This window comes from Chlorocebus sabaeus, chromosome 17 (assembly GCF_047675955.1).
Source record: "Chlorocebus sabaeus isolate Y175 chromosome 17, mChlSab1.0.hap1, whole genome shotgun sequence".
NCBI classification, from domain to species: domain Eukaryota; kingdom Metazoa; phylum Chordata; class Mammalia; order Primates; family Cercopithecidae; genus Chlorocebus; species Chlorocebus sabaeus.
In genome coordinates, this window is record NC_132920.1 from 36,657,359 (window position 1) to 36,674,179 (window position 16,821).

Here is a 16,821-nt window from a genome sequence, read left to right on the forward strand (position 1 = left end):
TGGGAGACCAAGGCGGGTGGATCACTTGAGGTAAGGAATTCAAGACCAGCCTGGCCAACATGGTGAAACCCCATCTCTACTAAAAATACAAAAATTAGGCCAAGCACTGTGGCTCACGCACTCTGGGAAGATGAGGCGGGCAGATCACCTCAGGTCAGGAATTCAAGACCAGACTGGCCAACATGGTGAAACCCCACTTCTACTAAAAATACAAAAATTAGCCAGGCATGGTAGTCCATGTCTGTAATCCCAGCTACATGGGAGGCTGAGGCAGGAGAATTGCTTGAACCTAGGAGGCGGAGATTATGCCATTGCATTCTAGCCTGGGCAAAAGAGTGAAACTCCGTCTCAAAAACAAAATGAAAATACAAAAATTAGCCCGGAGTGGTGGCGCGCTCCTGTAATCCCAGCTACTCAGAAGGCTGAGGCAGGAGAATCGCTTGAACCCGGGAGGTTGCAGTAAGCCAAGATGGCACCACTGCCCTCCAGCCTGTGCCACAGAGTGAGACTCCATCTCAAAAAAAAAAAAAACAGAGGGTACTCAACAAAAAAGATCTACAAGGATATAATAATTCTGAAAGGCTCAAAGTACTAGTGCATTGTTGTTTTCTTAAAGAGATAGATGGTGTCTTGTTCAGTTGCCCAAGCTTGAGTGCAGTGGCACAATCATAGCTCACTGCAGCCTCAAACTCCCGAGCTCAAGAGATCCTCCCACCTCAGCCTTCTGAGTAGTTAGAAGTACAGGTGCACACCACCACACGTGGCTTACTATTCTTTAATAAAAAATAATGGCATTTTTATAAACAACCAAAAACAAACATTCTAACCCTCTTAAATATCTAACATTCTCTTCTGTCTTTTGATTAATTTGGTCTTTCAAAAAAAGCAAAACCACCAATGCTTTTTTGTTTGTTTGTTTTTTGAGACGGAGTCTCACTCTGTCCCTCAGTCTTGAGTGCAGTGGCGCGATTTTGGCTCACTGCAAGCTCCGCCTCCCGGGTTCACGCCATTCTCCTGCCTCAGACCCCCAAGTAGCTGGGACTACTTGGGGGGCACCCACCACCACACCTGGCTACTTTTTACATTTTTAGTAGAGACAGGGTTTCACCATGTTAGCCAGGATGGTCTTGATCTCCTGCCTCGTGATCCACCCACCTCAGCCTCCCAAAGTACTGGGATTACAGGCGTGAGCCACTGCGCCCGGCCTCCAATGCTGTATTTTTTTGATTTTGTTTATTTTTACATAACCCTCTCTGCTTCTGGAACCACTGAAACTTTTAGACGGCTTTTCTATCTTGAGAATCCAAAGAATGCAAAGCACTGCTGTCTGCTCATTTTGGGGTACAATCTTAGTGTTAATCACAATGTATCATTTATTAATAATGTAAACAAAACCATACATCATCTTGTTCCTGCAGAATGTGATACATACCAATAATAAACCATAGCTAGGGCAGAACCAGTAGGATAAAACCCAGAGGACTATTACTAAACAAGTGGCTAAATCAAAACTCATAAACATTTGCTTTATAATTACTACCCCAGTAGCTATGATTTCAAGAAGTGACTGTATTTGAAATAACTACCTCCACAGGTTTCACCTGCCTAAAGATATCCTGTACAGATTTACGTTTGAATTCCCCATGATCCTAACACAAGACACTGTGCAGACACTTGTTTACTCCAGTGAACAGCAGCTAGCCACCACCAACCATAAAATATCTGACTATTCCACATACAGAACTGCATATTTAAGGCCAAATTATATATCCCATGTAAATTATCATTTACACCCTCATGAAGAACAGGATTGCAAAGATCCTTATCAAAATATTAGCATATCGACCCAGCAACATAAAGGAGACAATACAATGTCATCAAGGTTTTTACCCCTGAAATGTAAAGTTAGTCTAACATTCAAAAATCAGTCCATGTAACTCACCATATTAAAAGAATAAAGGAGGAAAACAATATGACCATTATGAAGATGCTCAAAAAGCATTTGAAAAAAATTCAACATCCATAAAAAAACAACAATCAAAACGAAACAAACGACAAAAATAAAAAAATAATAATGAAAAGAAAAAATTCAACACCTACTCATGATAAAAATTCTCAGCTTCTTAGCCAAATTGGAACATAGGCTGAGCGCAGTGGCTCACACTTCCAATCCCAAAACTTTGTGAGGCTGAAGCAGGAGGACTGCCTGAGGCCAGGAGTTCAAGATAAGCCTGGTCAACATGGTGATATCCTGTCTCTACAAAAAGGTAAAAAAAAATTAGCCAGGTGTGGTGGCACATACCTGTAGTCCCAGCTACTTGGAAAGCCGAGGTGGGAGAATCACCTGAGCTCAGGAGGTCAAGGCTGCAGTGAGCCATGATTGTGCCACTGCACTCCAAGTTGGGTTAAAGCAAGACCCTGTCTCTAAAAAAACAAACAAAAAAATTTTTTAACCCAAATTAGAACATAAGGAAACTGCCTCAACCTATAAACGGCATCTTTGGTAAAACAGTGAGCACGTTAGCTTGAAATCAAGAAGAAAACAAAGATATCCACTCCCACTACTTCTATTCAACATTTTACTGGAATTTCCAGCTAGTGCCCTAAGGCAATGAAAAAAGAAAAAAAAAGAAAAAAAAAAAGCCAGGCATGGTGGCTCATGCCTGTAGTCCTAGCACTTTGGGAGGCCGAGGTGGGTGGATCGCAAGGTCAGGAGATCAAGACCATCCTGGCTAACACGGTGAACCCCCATCTCTATAAAAATACAAAAAATTAGTCGGGCATGGTGGTGAACGCCTGCAGTCCTAGCTACTCGGGAGGCTGACGCAAGAGAATGGCATGAACCTGGGAGGCAGAGCTTGCAGTGAGCCAAGATCGTGCCACTGCACTCCAGCCTGGGCGACGAGCGAGACTGTGTCTCAAAAAAAAAAAAAAAAGAAAGAAAGAAAAAGAAAAAGAAAGGTTAGTAGATTGAAAAGGAAATAAAACTGTCTCTACCTGAATATCACAAGATTGTTTACATAGAAAATTCTAAATACGCAAATAAAAAAAAACAACCTAGAATAATTAGAAACTTACAGAATACAAGATCAATATACAAAACTCAGTTATATGTCTATATACTAGCAGCAAACAACTGGACAATGAAATTCTAAATAGCAACCAGAAAACCCCCAAATACTAGAAATAGATTAACAAGACATGTAAGATGCACACACTAAAAATTACGAAAACACTGTTGAGAAAAACTAAAGAAGACCTTAAAAATGGAGATATGGGCCAGGCGCAGTAGCTCATGCCTGCAATCCCAGCACTTTGGGAGGCCAAGGCAAGTGGATCACCTGAGGTCAGGAGTTCGAGACCAGTATGCCCAACATGGGGAAACCCCGTCTCTATTACAAATACAAAAAATCAGCTGGGGTGGTGGCAGGTGCCTGTAGTCCCAGCTACTTAGGAGGCTGGAGCAGGAGAATTGCTTGAACCTGGGAGGCAGAGGTTGTAGTGACCCGAGATCACAACACTACACTCTAACCTGGGCAGCAATAGCAAAACTCCGTCTCAAACAAACAAACGAACAAGAAAACAAACAACAACAACAAAAAACAGAGATATGCAATGTCTGTATAACAGGAGATTCAATAATGTTAAGGTTTTGATTCTCCACAAATTGATCTACAGAGTCAATATAATTCCAATAGTAACTCCAGGCCGAGTGCAGTGGCTCATACCTGTAATCCCAAAACTTTGGGAGGCCGAGGCGGGTGGATCACAAAGTCAAGACCATCCTGGCCAACGTGATGAAACCCCATCTCTACTAAAAATACAAGAAGTAGCTGGGTGTGGTGGCGCGTGCCTGTAGTCCCAGCTATTAGGGAGGCTGAGGCAGGAGAATCGCTTGAACCCAGGAGGCAGAGGTTGCAGAGAGCTGAGATCACGCCACTGCACTCCAGCCTGGCAGCAGAGCAAGACTTCGTCTCAAAAAAAAAAGCAACATAATTCCATTGGGCTTTTCTGTAGAATAAGATGTCTCTAAAATTTATAATAAAATGCAAAGAACACAGAATATTCAAAGCAATCTTAAAATAAAATGACCAAAGCTGGAGGACTTACACATTACCTGACTTCAAAACTTACTACAAAGCTACAGTAATCAAAACAGGGTGATACTGGCAAAGGATAGACAAAGAGATCAATGGGACAGAAAAAGAAAGCCCAGAAATGAATTCACATCTATATGTCAGTTGATTTTCAAGAAGAGTGCCAAAGCAATCTCATGGGGGAAGATCTTTTCAACAAATGGTGCTAAAATAACTGGATATCATAAGGATAAAAATCAATCTCAACTCCCCACCTCATATCATACACACCTATTAATTCAATATGGATCACAGAACTAAATGTAAAAACTAAACCTAAAAAACTTCCAAAATGGAACATACGAGAAAATCCTTATGACTTGGGGATAAATAAAGGTTTCTGGCCAAGCACAGTAGCTAACACCTGGTAAGTCCAGTACTTTGGGAAGCTGCGGCAAGAGGATTGCTTGAGGACAGGAGTTCAAGACCAGCCTGGTCAATATAACAAGACCTTGACTCTAAAAAAAAATTAGAGTTTTTTTAAATTTTACTTTTATTTTTTTTGAGACTGAGTTTCACTCTTGTTGCCCAGGCTGGAGTGCGATGCTGTGATCTTGTCTCACCGCAACCTCCACCTCCCGGGCTCAAGCAATTCTCCTGCCTCAGCCTTCCGAGTAACTGAGATTACAGGCATGCGCCACCACCACACCCAGCTAATTTTGTATTTTTAGTAGAGACGGGGTTTCTCCATGTTGGTCAGGTTGGTCTCGAACTCCCGACCTCAGATGATCCACCCGCCTCGGCCTCCCAAAGTGCTGGGATTACAGGTGTGAGCCACCATGCCTGGCCCCAAATTAGTTAATTTTTTAAAAAGAGGAAAGGTTTTTTTAGAAAGGTCACAGAATACAATAACCATTTAAAAAATGCCAAATTTTATTTCATCAAAATTTAAAATGTCTGCTTGCCTAAAGACTTTGTTAACAAGATGAGCAGGAAAGCCACAGATTGGGAGAGATTACTTACAAAACATACACATGACAAAGGTCTGATATGTAGGACAAACAAAGAACTCCTGCAACTCAATAACAAAGACAACTCAATTTCTTTAAATGCTCGAAAAATTTGAACAAACATTTCACAAAGGAAGATGCACAAATGGCCAAAAAGTACATAAAAATGTTCAACATCATTAGTCATCAGGGAAATGCAAACTAAAAATCACAGTGAGATATCACTAAATATCCACCAAAATAACTAAAACACTGACAACACAAATGTTAGCAAAAATGTAGAGTAACTGGAACTCTCATATATTAGTAATATTTTGAAAAAAGGTCTAGCAGTTTCTTATAAAACTAAACATATACCTATGTATATGATTCAGAAATTCCACCTCTAGATGTTTACCTGAGAACTGAAAACAAATGTTCACAAGACTGGTACAAAAATGTTCATAGAAGTTTATTCAAAATAGCCAAAAACTGAAAAGAACCCAGGTGTTTATCAATAGGAGAATGGATACACAAACTAAGAAGATAAAGTCAGAAGACAGTATAGTACCAACAATAAAAAGGAACAAATTATTGATGCATACAGCAACACAGAGGAGCCTCAAAAACATTACGCTGGCAGGTGTGGTGACTCACACTTGTAGTCCCAGCACTTTGGGAGGCTAAGGTGGGAGGATCACTTGAACCCCAGAGTTCAAGACCAGCCTGGACAACAAAGTGAGACCCTGTCTCTACAAAAAAATTTAAAAATTAGCCAAGCATTGTGGCATGCACCTATAGTCCCAGCTACTTGGGAGGCTGAGGCAGGAGGATCGATTGAGCCTGGGAGGTCAAGGCTGCAGTAAGCTATGATTGTGCCACTGCACACCACCTTGGGCAACAAAACAACACCCTGTCTCAAAAACAAAAAAATTATGCTAAATGAAAGATGCCTTGCTCAAACAAGTACATACTACGTTTCCATTTATGTGTTCCACTTGCATGAAATAGGCAAAACTATGATAGAAACAAAATCATGGCAGGGCGTGGTGGCTCACGCCTGTAATCCCAGCACTTTAAGAGGTGAAGGCAGGTGGATCACGAGGTCAGGAGATTGAGACCATCCTGGCTAACACGGTGAAAATCCGTCTTTACCAATAATACAAAAACAAAATTAGCCGGGCATGGTGGCGGGCGCCTGTAGTCCTAGCTACTCGGGAAGTTGCGGTGGGAGAATGGCATGAACCCGGGAGGCGGAGCTTACAGTGAGCCAGGATTGTGCCACTGCACTCCAGCCTGGGCGACAGAGCGAGACTTCGTCTCAAAAAAAAAAAAAGAAAGACATAAAATCACAACAGTGGTTGTTTAAGATGGAAGAACCAAGAGGCATGAAAACTTTCTGGGAGAGGTAATGCTCTCTCTTTTGATAAAGATTTAAGTTATACAAGTGTATATATTTGTCAAAACTCATAAAATGGTAACCCTCAACTTGTGAATTTCATTGTATATAAATTTTACACCCTTCCCCAAAAAGTATAAATATTGAACTCTAGTTAATGTTATATAAGAAGAAATATTCAGAAGTATACTGATGTCTACAACGTATTTTGAAGTGAGGCAAAAATTAAGATGGACTGGCCAGGCGCGGTGGCTAACATCTATAATCCCAGCACTTTGGGAGGCCAAAGCAGGTGGACCACGAGGTCAAGAGATCAAGACCACCCTGGCCAACACGGTGAAACCCTGTCTATTAAAAATACAAAAATTAGCTGGGAGTGGTGGTGCATGCCTGTAATCCCAGCGACTTGAGAGGCTGAGGCAGGAGAATTGCTTGAACCCAGGAGGCAGAGGTTGCATTGATGCATTGAGCCGAGACTGTGCCATTACACTCCAGCCTGGGCGACAGAACAAGACTCTGTCTCAAAAAAAAAAAAAAAAAAAAATTAAGATGGATTAACAAACAGATACAAGAATGGATAGATGGATACGTAGTTAAACAAATACCATAAATAATTACCATAGACTCTAGATGATATATATGTATATATTCACTGTTTAATTATTATAAGTTTTCTGTACTTCTGAATACTTTCACAGTAAAATATTGGGACAAAAATTTTTTTTTTTTTTTTGAGACGGAGTCTCGCTCTGTCCCCAGGCTGAAGTGGCTTGATCTTGGCTCACTGCAAGCTCTGCCTCCCGGTTTCACGCCATTCTCCTGCCTCAGCCTCCCAAGTAGCTGGGACTACAGGTGCCCGCCACCACACCCGACTAATTTTTTTATATTTTTAGTAGAGACGGGGTTTCACCATGTTAGCCAGGATGGTCTCGATCTCCTGACCTCGTGATCCACCTGTCTCGGCCTCCCAAGTGCTGGAATTACAGGTGAGAGCCACCGTGCCCAGCTGGGAAAAAATTTTTTAAATTATGAGTTACGACCAAGCGTCTCTACTAAAACTACAAAAATTAGTCACGCATGGTGACTCACACCTGTAGTCCCAGCTATTCAGGAGGCTGAGGCACAAGAATCGCTTGAACCCAGGAGGTGGAGGTTGCAGTGAGCTGAGATCATGCCATTGCACTCCAGCCTGGGCAACAGAGTAAGATTCGATCTCAAAAATAAATAAATAAATAAATAATGAGTTACCAAGTGGAGAGTACACACCAGATTAGTAATAACATAGCTGATAGTACAACCATTAACTAAGTGACTACTATGTGTGAAACACTATGGTACATACTCATATATGTTATATCTAATCCCCAACGCAATCCTGCAAGGCAAGTAGTATTAACCCCATTTTCCTGATGAGGGAACCAATTCACAGAGAGACTGAGGAACTTATTAGAGCTTCATACAGCTATGCAATGAAACTGGCAGGACTCTAAACCCAGGTCTGACTCCAAAAGGGCTTCCATTATACCACACTGCCTTAACAATTAACTCCTAGGATTGGGCCTTTTTTTTTTTTTTTTTTTTTTTTTAAAGATACAGACTCTCACTGTTGCTCAGGCTGGCCTCAAATTCCTGGGCCAATGCAATCCTCCCACCTCAACCTCCCAAGTACCATTTTTTTCTTGGATTTCAATAGAAGTTTGTGTTATTGACTTGTAGGCATAAGTGGGTTAATGGCAGGGACTTTGAAAATCCCTATCACTGTCATCCCATTGTGATAGTCTATAATAAGGCTGCTACTATTCTTGTCTCCTTTCAGCATTATAAGTATTTTACAATATGAGAAAGGAATGCCACAATCATGACACAATTTTTTCAAACAAAATTCTTTACCTCATTTCTCGTTCTTCATGTTGAGCGATAAGGTTGCTATAAAAATTCTCCAGTGTCACTTTGGTCATTGTCACCCTTTCCTTTGTGTGGTTACTCATGGATGAGCAAGGTGTTGAGCCTGTCATTGCCATGGCTGCTAGAAACAAAGAAAAGAACAGGTATTAGATTTGGAGGTAGAATCCACCCATTGTGCACTCTCCTACCTTACTGGTAGGAATGTAATTTGGTGCAAGTTTTCTGGAGGACAAACAGGTAATATGAAACAAAAGCCAGACAAAGAGAATACTTAGTGAAAATAAATATAAATTACTGCCGTATGACCCAGAAATCCCACCCCTAGGTATAAAGACTAGAGAAACCATCACATAGGCTTCTAAAAAGACATACACAGGATGTTCAGTACAGACAGGATGTTCACTATGCCTTAATTTGTGTTATGGGAAGTTGGAGGCACTTAAGTAAGAAAATAAAGAGCTGTGGCTGCATAGGAGATACCATGCAACAACCAGAAAACCAGAAGCAACTCTACCTGTACCTGTAAGTCACACAAATGTATCTTTTTTCTTTTTCTTTTTGAGATGGAGTTTTGCTCTCGTTGCCCAGGTTGGAGTGCAATGCAATGATCTTGGCTCACCACAACAAGTGATTCTCCTACCTCAGCTTCCCGAGTAGCTGGGATTATAGGCATGTGCCACCATGCCCAGCTAATTTTGTATTTTTAGTAGAGACGGGGTTTCTCCATGTTGGTCAGGCTGGTCTTGAACACCCGACTTCAGGTGATCCGCCGGCCTGGGCCTCCCAAAGTGCCGGGATTACAAGTGTGAGCCACCACGCCCAGCCCATACAAATATGCCTCCCTCCCTTCCTTCCTCCCTCTCTCTCTCTTTCTTTCTTTCTTTTCAAGACGGAGTCTCGCTCTTTTGCCCAGGCTGGAGTGCAGTGGCATGATCTCCGCTCACTGCAACCTACACCTCTCAGGTTCACACCATTCTCCTGCCTCAGGATCCCCAGTAGCTGGGACTACAGGTGCCCGCCACCACGTCCAGCTAATTTTTGTATTTTTAGTAGAGACAGGATTTCACCATGTTAAGCCAGGATGGTCTCAATCTCCTGACCCCATGATCCGCCCACCTCGGCCTCCCAATGTGCTGGAATTACAGGCGTGAGCCACCGCGCCCGGCCCACAGATATATCTTTAAAACATATTAGTGCAAGTGCGTATTGCATTTTTAAAAAGAGAACAAGATCACAATACCATATAGGTAAATTAAGAATATATAGTAAACCACACACCTGTAATCTCAGCTTCCTGGGAGGCCAAGACAGAGGACTGCTTGAATCCCCAAGTTTAAGACTAGCCTGGGCCAGGTGTGGTGGCTCACACCTGTAATCCCAGCACTTTGGGAGGCCAAGGCGGGCGGATCACGGGGTCAGGAGATGGAGACCACAGTGAAACCCCGTCTCTACTAAAAATACAAAAAATTAGCTGGGCGTGGTGGTGGGCGCCTGTAGTTCCAGCTACTCAGGAGGCTGAGGCAGGAGAATGGCCTGAACCTGGGAGGCGGAGCTTGCAGTGAGCTGAGATCGTGCCACTGCACTCCAGGCTGGGCGACAGAGCCAGACTCTGTCTCAAAAAAAAAAAAAGACTAGCCTGGACAACATAGTGAGACCTAAATATATATACATATAGTACACATACAGTACAATTCTTTGCCATCTAAAAATCTACCTTGAAGAAATCAGGGACCCATAAAAATTCATCACAAGGCGATTCAATGCAGCGTTGTAATCACAAAGGAAAATTAGGGATAACTTGAATATACACAATAGAATTAACTCAGTATGAAAAAGCCCTTCAATAAAATAATGTGTGGACAATTAAAATATGTCCAAATAGTTAACATCAGAGGAAATGTTTCCACTCTAAGTCAACAGAACAGATTACAAAGCAAAATGTATATCACGATCTCAATTTTCTTTATGTGTTTACTGTATGTGCACATAATTATTAGAAAATATAATCAAAATGTTATTAGTGGCATACCTGTAGGTAGTGAAAACAGAAAATTTTATTCTTGCTTGTGCTTCTTCCATGTTTTTCTTTTTTTTTTTTTTTTGAGATGTGGGAGTCTCACTCTGTCACCCAGGCTGGAGTACGGTGATGCAATCTCAGCTCACTGCAACTTCTCCCTCCCGGGTTCAAGCGATTCTCATGTCTCAGCCTCCCAAGTAGCTAAGATTACAGGCACCAGCCAACGTGCCCAGCTAATTTTTTTGTTTGTTTTGTTTCGTATTTTCAGTAGAGACGGGGTTTCACCACACTGGTCAGGCTGGTCTCAAACTCTTGACCTCAAGTGATCCGCCCAACTTGGCCTCCCAAAGTGCTGGGATTGCAGGCGTGAACCACTGCACCGAGTCCATGTTTTTCTGTATTTTCTTCCATCAGCATATACTGTTACCAATAACTTTTTATCCACAGTTAAAAGAAAAATCTATTATTAAAATGGTAATCTACTGATACATACATGCTCTGACACAGCCTTAAGGTATTTGATAAATGTTTGCCGTTTATTTGAATTTACAAGTTAAAATAAAGATGTACGACTTAAAGGGAACAATATGACAAAAAAACCTGAATCACAATTCTAGTGGTGGAAGTAGCAATATCTTAAAAATGAGAGATCTTAACTTCCTCATTTTACACAAGAAAAAAACACCACCAATGGGTTTAGATAAGTTATAGAATATTCTTTTCCTAAATTTAAAATCTCGTTTTCAACCAGTTGTGTGGCGCACGCCTGTAGTCCCAGCTACTCCAGAGGCTAAGGCAGAATTGCTTGAACCGGGAGGCAGAGGTTGTAGTGAGCCGAGATCACGCCACTGCCCTCCAGACTGGGCTACACAGCGAGACTCAGTCTCAAAAATAAATAATAAAATCAGCTGAGCACGGTGGCTCACGCCTGTAAGCCCACCACTTTGGGAGGTCAAGGCAGGCGAATCACCTGAGGTCAGGAGTTGGAGACTAGCCTGACCAACACAGTGAAACACTGTCTCTATGAAAAATACAAAAATTAGTCGGGCATCGTGGCAGGTGCCTATAATCCCAGCTACTCGGGAGGCTGAGGCAGGAGAATTGCTTGAACCCACGAGGCAGAGGTTGCAGTGAGCCGAGATCATGCCACTGCACTCCACCTGTGCGACAGAGCGAGACTCTGTCTCAAAGAATAAATAAATAAATAAAATAAAATCTCATTTTCCTCCAGATATTTCAGTTAACCTGTATTATCACACTTGGCCAAACTGTTCACTAACATTGACTCACTGTAGCATTGGCAATAGCACTCAATTTTTTTTTTTTTTTGAGATAGAGTCCCGCTCTGCCACCCAGGCTGGAGTGCAGTGGCGCGATCTCGGCTCACTGCGAGCTCTGCCTCCCAGGTTCACACCATTCTCCTGCCTCAGCCTCCCAACTAGCTGGGACTACAGGCGCCCGCCACCATGCCCAGCTAATTTTTTCTATTTTTCAGTAAAGATGGGGTTTCACTGTGTTAGCCAGGATGGTCTTGACCTCCTGACCTTGTGATCCACCCACCTCAGCCTCCCAAAGTGCTGGGATTACAGGCATGAGCCACCGCACCCAGGCAATAGTGCTCAATATTTTATTTTTACCATTCCTACCTCCCACATTATCTACTTCTCTGTCTCTTCATCCTAATATAAAGCTCTTCATCCTAATATAAAGCTGAGTAAAAATTAGGAGAGGCTGAACACTGTGGTTCATGCCTGTAATCCCATCACTTTGGGATGGTGAGGTAGGGAGATCATTTAAGTCCAGGAGTTCAAGAGCCCAGGAGTTCAAGACCTGGGCAACATAGCAGGACCCTGTCTCTACCACCCCCCACAACTGTGGCAAGAAAGAATCATGAGAGACAAAGGGCCATTTTTCTTTCTTTTTTTTTTTTGAGATGGAGTCTCGCTCTGTCGCCCAGGCTGGAGTGCAGAGACACAATCTCGGTGCACTGCAACCTCCGCCTCCTGGGTTCAAGTGATTCTCCTGCCTCAGCCTCCCAAGTAGCTGGACTACTAGGACATGCCATCACCCCCAGCTAATTTTTAGTAGAGACGGGGTTTCCATATGTTGGCCAGGCTGGTCTTCAACTCCTGACCTCAGATGATCCGCCTGCCTGGGCCTCCCAAAGTGCTGGGATTACGGGCATGCACCGTAATTATGGGCACTGCACCCAGCCAAGGACCATTTTCAAAGACAGTGCATTTTAAGAAAAGCTTTAAGGTTTTCCCCTTAATACTTAGTAGCTTTTTAAATTGTTTTGTGGATTAAACTAAGGCTTATAAAACACTTGTTCAAAAAAGCCTTAAAATTATTTAAAAAGCAATTATTTAAAAAGATACTCCGACAAAAATCACATAAATAATCCCTTCAGAGCAGAGATTCAAAACCAAGGCTCTAAAGAGTCAAACATTTTGATTCATCATGTGCCAAAAAGATCAGTAAAAACAAATTTAAGACACTGTATTCAGAGCTACCTTACTGCAAAATATCACATTATTTTCTATGGGGAAGTTTCAACTAATACCAAAGCAAACTCAAATGTTTTACAGTATCACTAAAGGATTAAAAAAAAAAAAAAACAAACCTCTGTTTGGTTTGTGAAGCTTGGGTGTGGTTCCTTATTTGTCAGCCTGTACCCCCTCCACCCACAATGAAAACCACATGCACTCTAAGTGTGTTTGGTGAAGAAATTTAAAAACCAGATCTAAAAACATGTCAAAAGCAAGTGAGAGTTTTGTATTTCCTTGTCTGAAAATTCCTGAAGAAATTACATATATGTAGTTACATTTTAACAACTGAAATTACTTCAACATAAAAACGTAACAATTTGCCAGGGCACTGGTGCATGCCTGTAATCCCAGCACTTTGGGAGGGAGACGTAGGAGACTGCTTGAAACCAGTCTGTGCAACATGGCAAAACCCGTCTCTACAAAAAAAATTCAAAAAATTGGCCAGGTGTGGTAGCGCACACCTGTAGTCCCACCTACTCAGGAGGCTGAGGTGGGAGGATTGTTTGAGCTGGAGAGGCAGAGGTTTCAGTGAGTTCGGCTTGTGCCACTGCACTCCAGCCTGGGACAGAGCAAGAACCTGTCTTAAAAACAGCAACAACAACAACAAAAAACAAAACACAACAATCTGCTAATATTTAACCCTAAGGCACACAGTGCCATCCATATAACAGGCAGTTAATAAATGTAAGTTGAACAAGTTAATGATTTTTAGTTGTCAACAAAGCTAAAGAATAAAGATGGCTGGACACAGTGGCTCACGCCTGTAATCCCAGCACTTTGGGAGGCCGAGGCAGGTGGATCACCTGAAGTCAGAAGTTGGAGACCAGCTTGGTTAACATGGTGAAAGCCCGTCTCTACTAACGATACAAAAAAAAAAAAAAAAAAAGCCAGGCATGGTGGCGGGCACCTGTAACCCCAGCTACTTGGGAGGCTGATGCAGGAGATTCCCTTGAACCCTGGAGGCAGAGGTTGCAGTGAGCCAAGATCACACCACTGCACTCTAGTCTGGGTGGCAGAGTGAGAATCCGTTTCAAAAAAAAAAAGAATGAAGACTACATTTACACTGATGGGTGTATCAAAAATGTTTTGACTAATTTAAGTAGCTGGCATTACTACCTAAACTTTTAAAAAGATCAAAAGGACAATAAATGAACTCAAAGATGCTCAAATATTAGACCAGAGTGTTTTTCAACTTTTAGAGTGTTTTTCAACTTTTAAGAGTGTTTTTCAACTTTTAGAGTGTTTTTCAACTTTTAGAGTTTCTAATAAAATGATAAAGATTGCACTCTCCTTCCCTTTGACCTTTTAAACCCTCCTCCACTTCCTCTATTGTAATATTAAAAATTTAGCCTAATTCTAATATCCTTTAATCAAAAGATGTAATTAATATTGCCCTATAGCAATTCATAGGTTTACGGGTCGGCCAACTTTTCTTAAGACAGGACTATCCCTCAGGCTTTCCATAATTCAAGTCTTCCTGCCCTGACCTAGAAGCCATTGGAGGCCTTTGCCCTGTTTGTTTCATTCTTCAGCTCTGCAAAATTAGGAAATAACAGGTGGCTGAGAAATTCTTCAAAGTTTTAAAAATTAACAAAAGGAACTGATCCTCATAAAAGTCAGGCTAAGGCCTGCAAACTCAAAAGGAAGTCAAATGAAAAGCATTATGCGATTCAATCTATATGGTTATGCCTGGCTAACTGATTGACTTTACAGTGGTACTCTATGATCACTATAAATAACCCTCTCGCAACAATCTGGACTTTATTTCTTTGCGGCTGACAACCCATTATCTTTCATTTGGACGATTCAACATTGAAGCTAAGATAACTGCTTAAGCCGCATGTCTAATTTCTCCCACTGAACTGTAAATCCTACTGAACAGTAATCTCTACCTACACTAGAAAGCAAGCACCACGTCTTATACTTGTTTTAATGTTCGACCCCCATTTCATGCACAGTGCTATGCACTTAGCACCTTAAGAAAGATTAAGTAGGAAAAATACCCATTTTTGATGGCCATTCCGAGCGTGAGGTGTTTATGTGTGATGTTTATGTGTGATGGGGGATAGGGCTGGGACATGAAATGGTTTGCTATAGCGTTCTCTCCTCTTACGAGGAAGCTGGTATCTAACGTTTAGGGTGGGGAGGAGAGTCTGTTATCGTAGTGGTGGTTGTTTTATGTTTAGGGAAACCAAATATACTGCCTGGCTAATTCAGAGGCAGGGTGAGTTGAAAGGGTGGAGACACTCAGGGTCTACTTCACTCCCACCCTCGTCGGTACATTTCAAAAAGAATAAGTTTCTCTCCGTGTCTTTTAGTCGTTTCAGAGTGAACTGAGAGATCTGGTCTCTCTGCCGGCCGTTCTGCCCGCTTTCCGACACAGACTTTCCTCTCACATTCCTCTCAGCCCTTATCGACTTTTTCCTTTCCTCTGGCTGTTGCTTTTCCACTCTCTTCTGAAGAAACTTCCCTGCCTTTTCCTGTGATTTTAAGCTTATCTGAAGCCCAGTATCTTAAGACTAACGGAGAAAGGAGCCGACTCAAAGATACCACACCCCAAGGGGGCTTTCGACATCTCTGCCTCAGACTACAGTTCACAGACCCCAGAAGGAAAAGGAGATGAAAACTGGTGATGACCGAGATCCCTGAGGGACTGACTGGTGGCAGGGAGCAGACAAAGGTGGCAACATGGAAAGGAGAGCCTGGCTCCCGCTCCAACTGCAGAAGGAGAAAAAGAAAGGACGGGGTGGAGAGGCTGGGACTGGGAAAATGTGGAGGGCCAACAAGGGGCATCTGGAGACGGAGGAAGAAGAGGGCTGAGGACAGGGGAGGAGAGGGGACGAGAGGCTGAGGTTAGGGCTTGAAAGAGGGCGTCGGCGAGAAGGAGAAAGCCCGAGGAGTCGGCGGTTGGGGAAGGAGGAGATAAAGGAAGAACCCTGGGATGGAGTGAAGACGTCGGCAGCAAGCAACTCACCAGAGCCCCGGGAGAGGCAGGGCTGGGGGCGGCGGAGAGCCGCAGACGCCCCTTCTGCCAGTAGTCTCGACGTGAAGGCTGGCGAAGCCCCGGCGGCGGCAGCCAACGAGCCAAAGACGGGAGGGGACGCGTGAGGGTCTCTGAGACGTCGGGCGACGGGCTGTTGCGGGTGAGGACAACAGGAAGCGTTCCAACTGCCGGAAAAGACGGGAGCGCTAAGGGGCCAAGGCAGCCCGGTCCCCCGCCGCGGAGACGGGCTGGAGCGGCAACCCGGGGCCGAGACTACGCATGCGCGACTTCCCGGTGCGGCCGGGATTGAGGGACTGCGCGTGCGTAGCCCCGCCTTGCCCCTCCCTTCACCTCCTGCCCGGAGCTGCGGGACCTGGGTGAGGCCAGATGTGTGAGTGTGGGGCGGTCGCGAAGTAGGCTGGGCTGAGGGGGAAGTTCCCTTGTTTTCTTTTATTTTACTTTTTACTTCGAAATAATTATGGACTCACAAGAAGTTGCAAAATTAATACATACAGGTTCCGTATACCGTCACCCACTCAGCTTACCTCAACATTTTTCATAAGATACAACATTCTCAAAGCCAGGAAATTGACATTGTCACAATACAGTTAACTAAACCAATACAATTAACTTTATTACAGACCATACTCGGATTTAACCTGTTTGGCATGCAGTCATGTGCGTGTGTACGTGTGTGTAGTTATATGAAATGCACCTGTATAGTTGCCACCTACTCCCCTACCCCGTGTAGAGCAGGTCTGCTGGAGCCTTTGGCCCCCCTCCTCTTCCTCAAAGTAAGGACCTTACCTGGGATAAGGTGAGCTCTCATAGGTTTGGGAGGTTGCCCAGAGGGCGACCCAGTGTGGACAGAAGAACGTGCTTTTCAAGGCCACCCAACTATTA

At 43.1% G+C, this 16,821-nt stretch overlaps 1 protein-coding gene across 3 annotated transcripts in view; it reads right to left on the reverse strand.

Moving 5' to 3' along the window:
• The window catches only part of STK38 (serine/threonine kinase 38), a 54,296-nt gene extending 38,096 nt beyond the window's left edge, over positions 1-16,200 (reverse strand). The window contains exons 1-2 of one of the 3 annotated variants that reach the window (XM_007972782.3): positions 15,910-16,200; positions 8,355-8,487 (exon numbers count right to left, since the gene is read on the reverse strand). In XM_007972782.3, the coding sequence (XP_007970973.1) occupies positions 8,355-8,485 (131 nt within the window). In that variant the 5' untranslated portion in view covers positions 8,486-8,487; positions 15,910-16,200. Of the gene's footprint in view, positions 1-2,302; positions 2,425-8,354; positions 8,491-15,909 lie in introns of those variants that run through there. The other 2 variants (XM_007972783.3, XM_007972785.3) reach the window with 2 other exon arrangements.
• Positions 16,201-16,821: the final 621 nt, after the last annotated feature.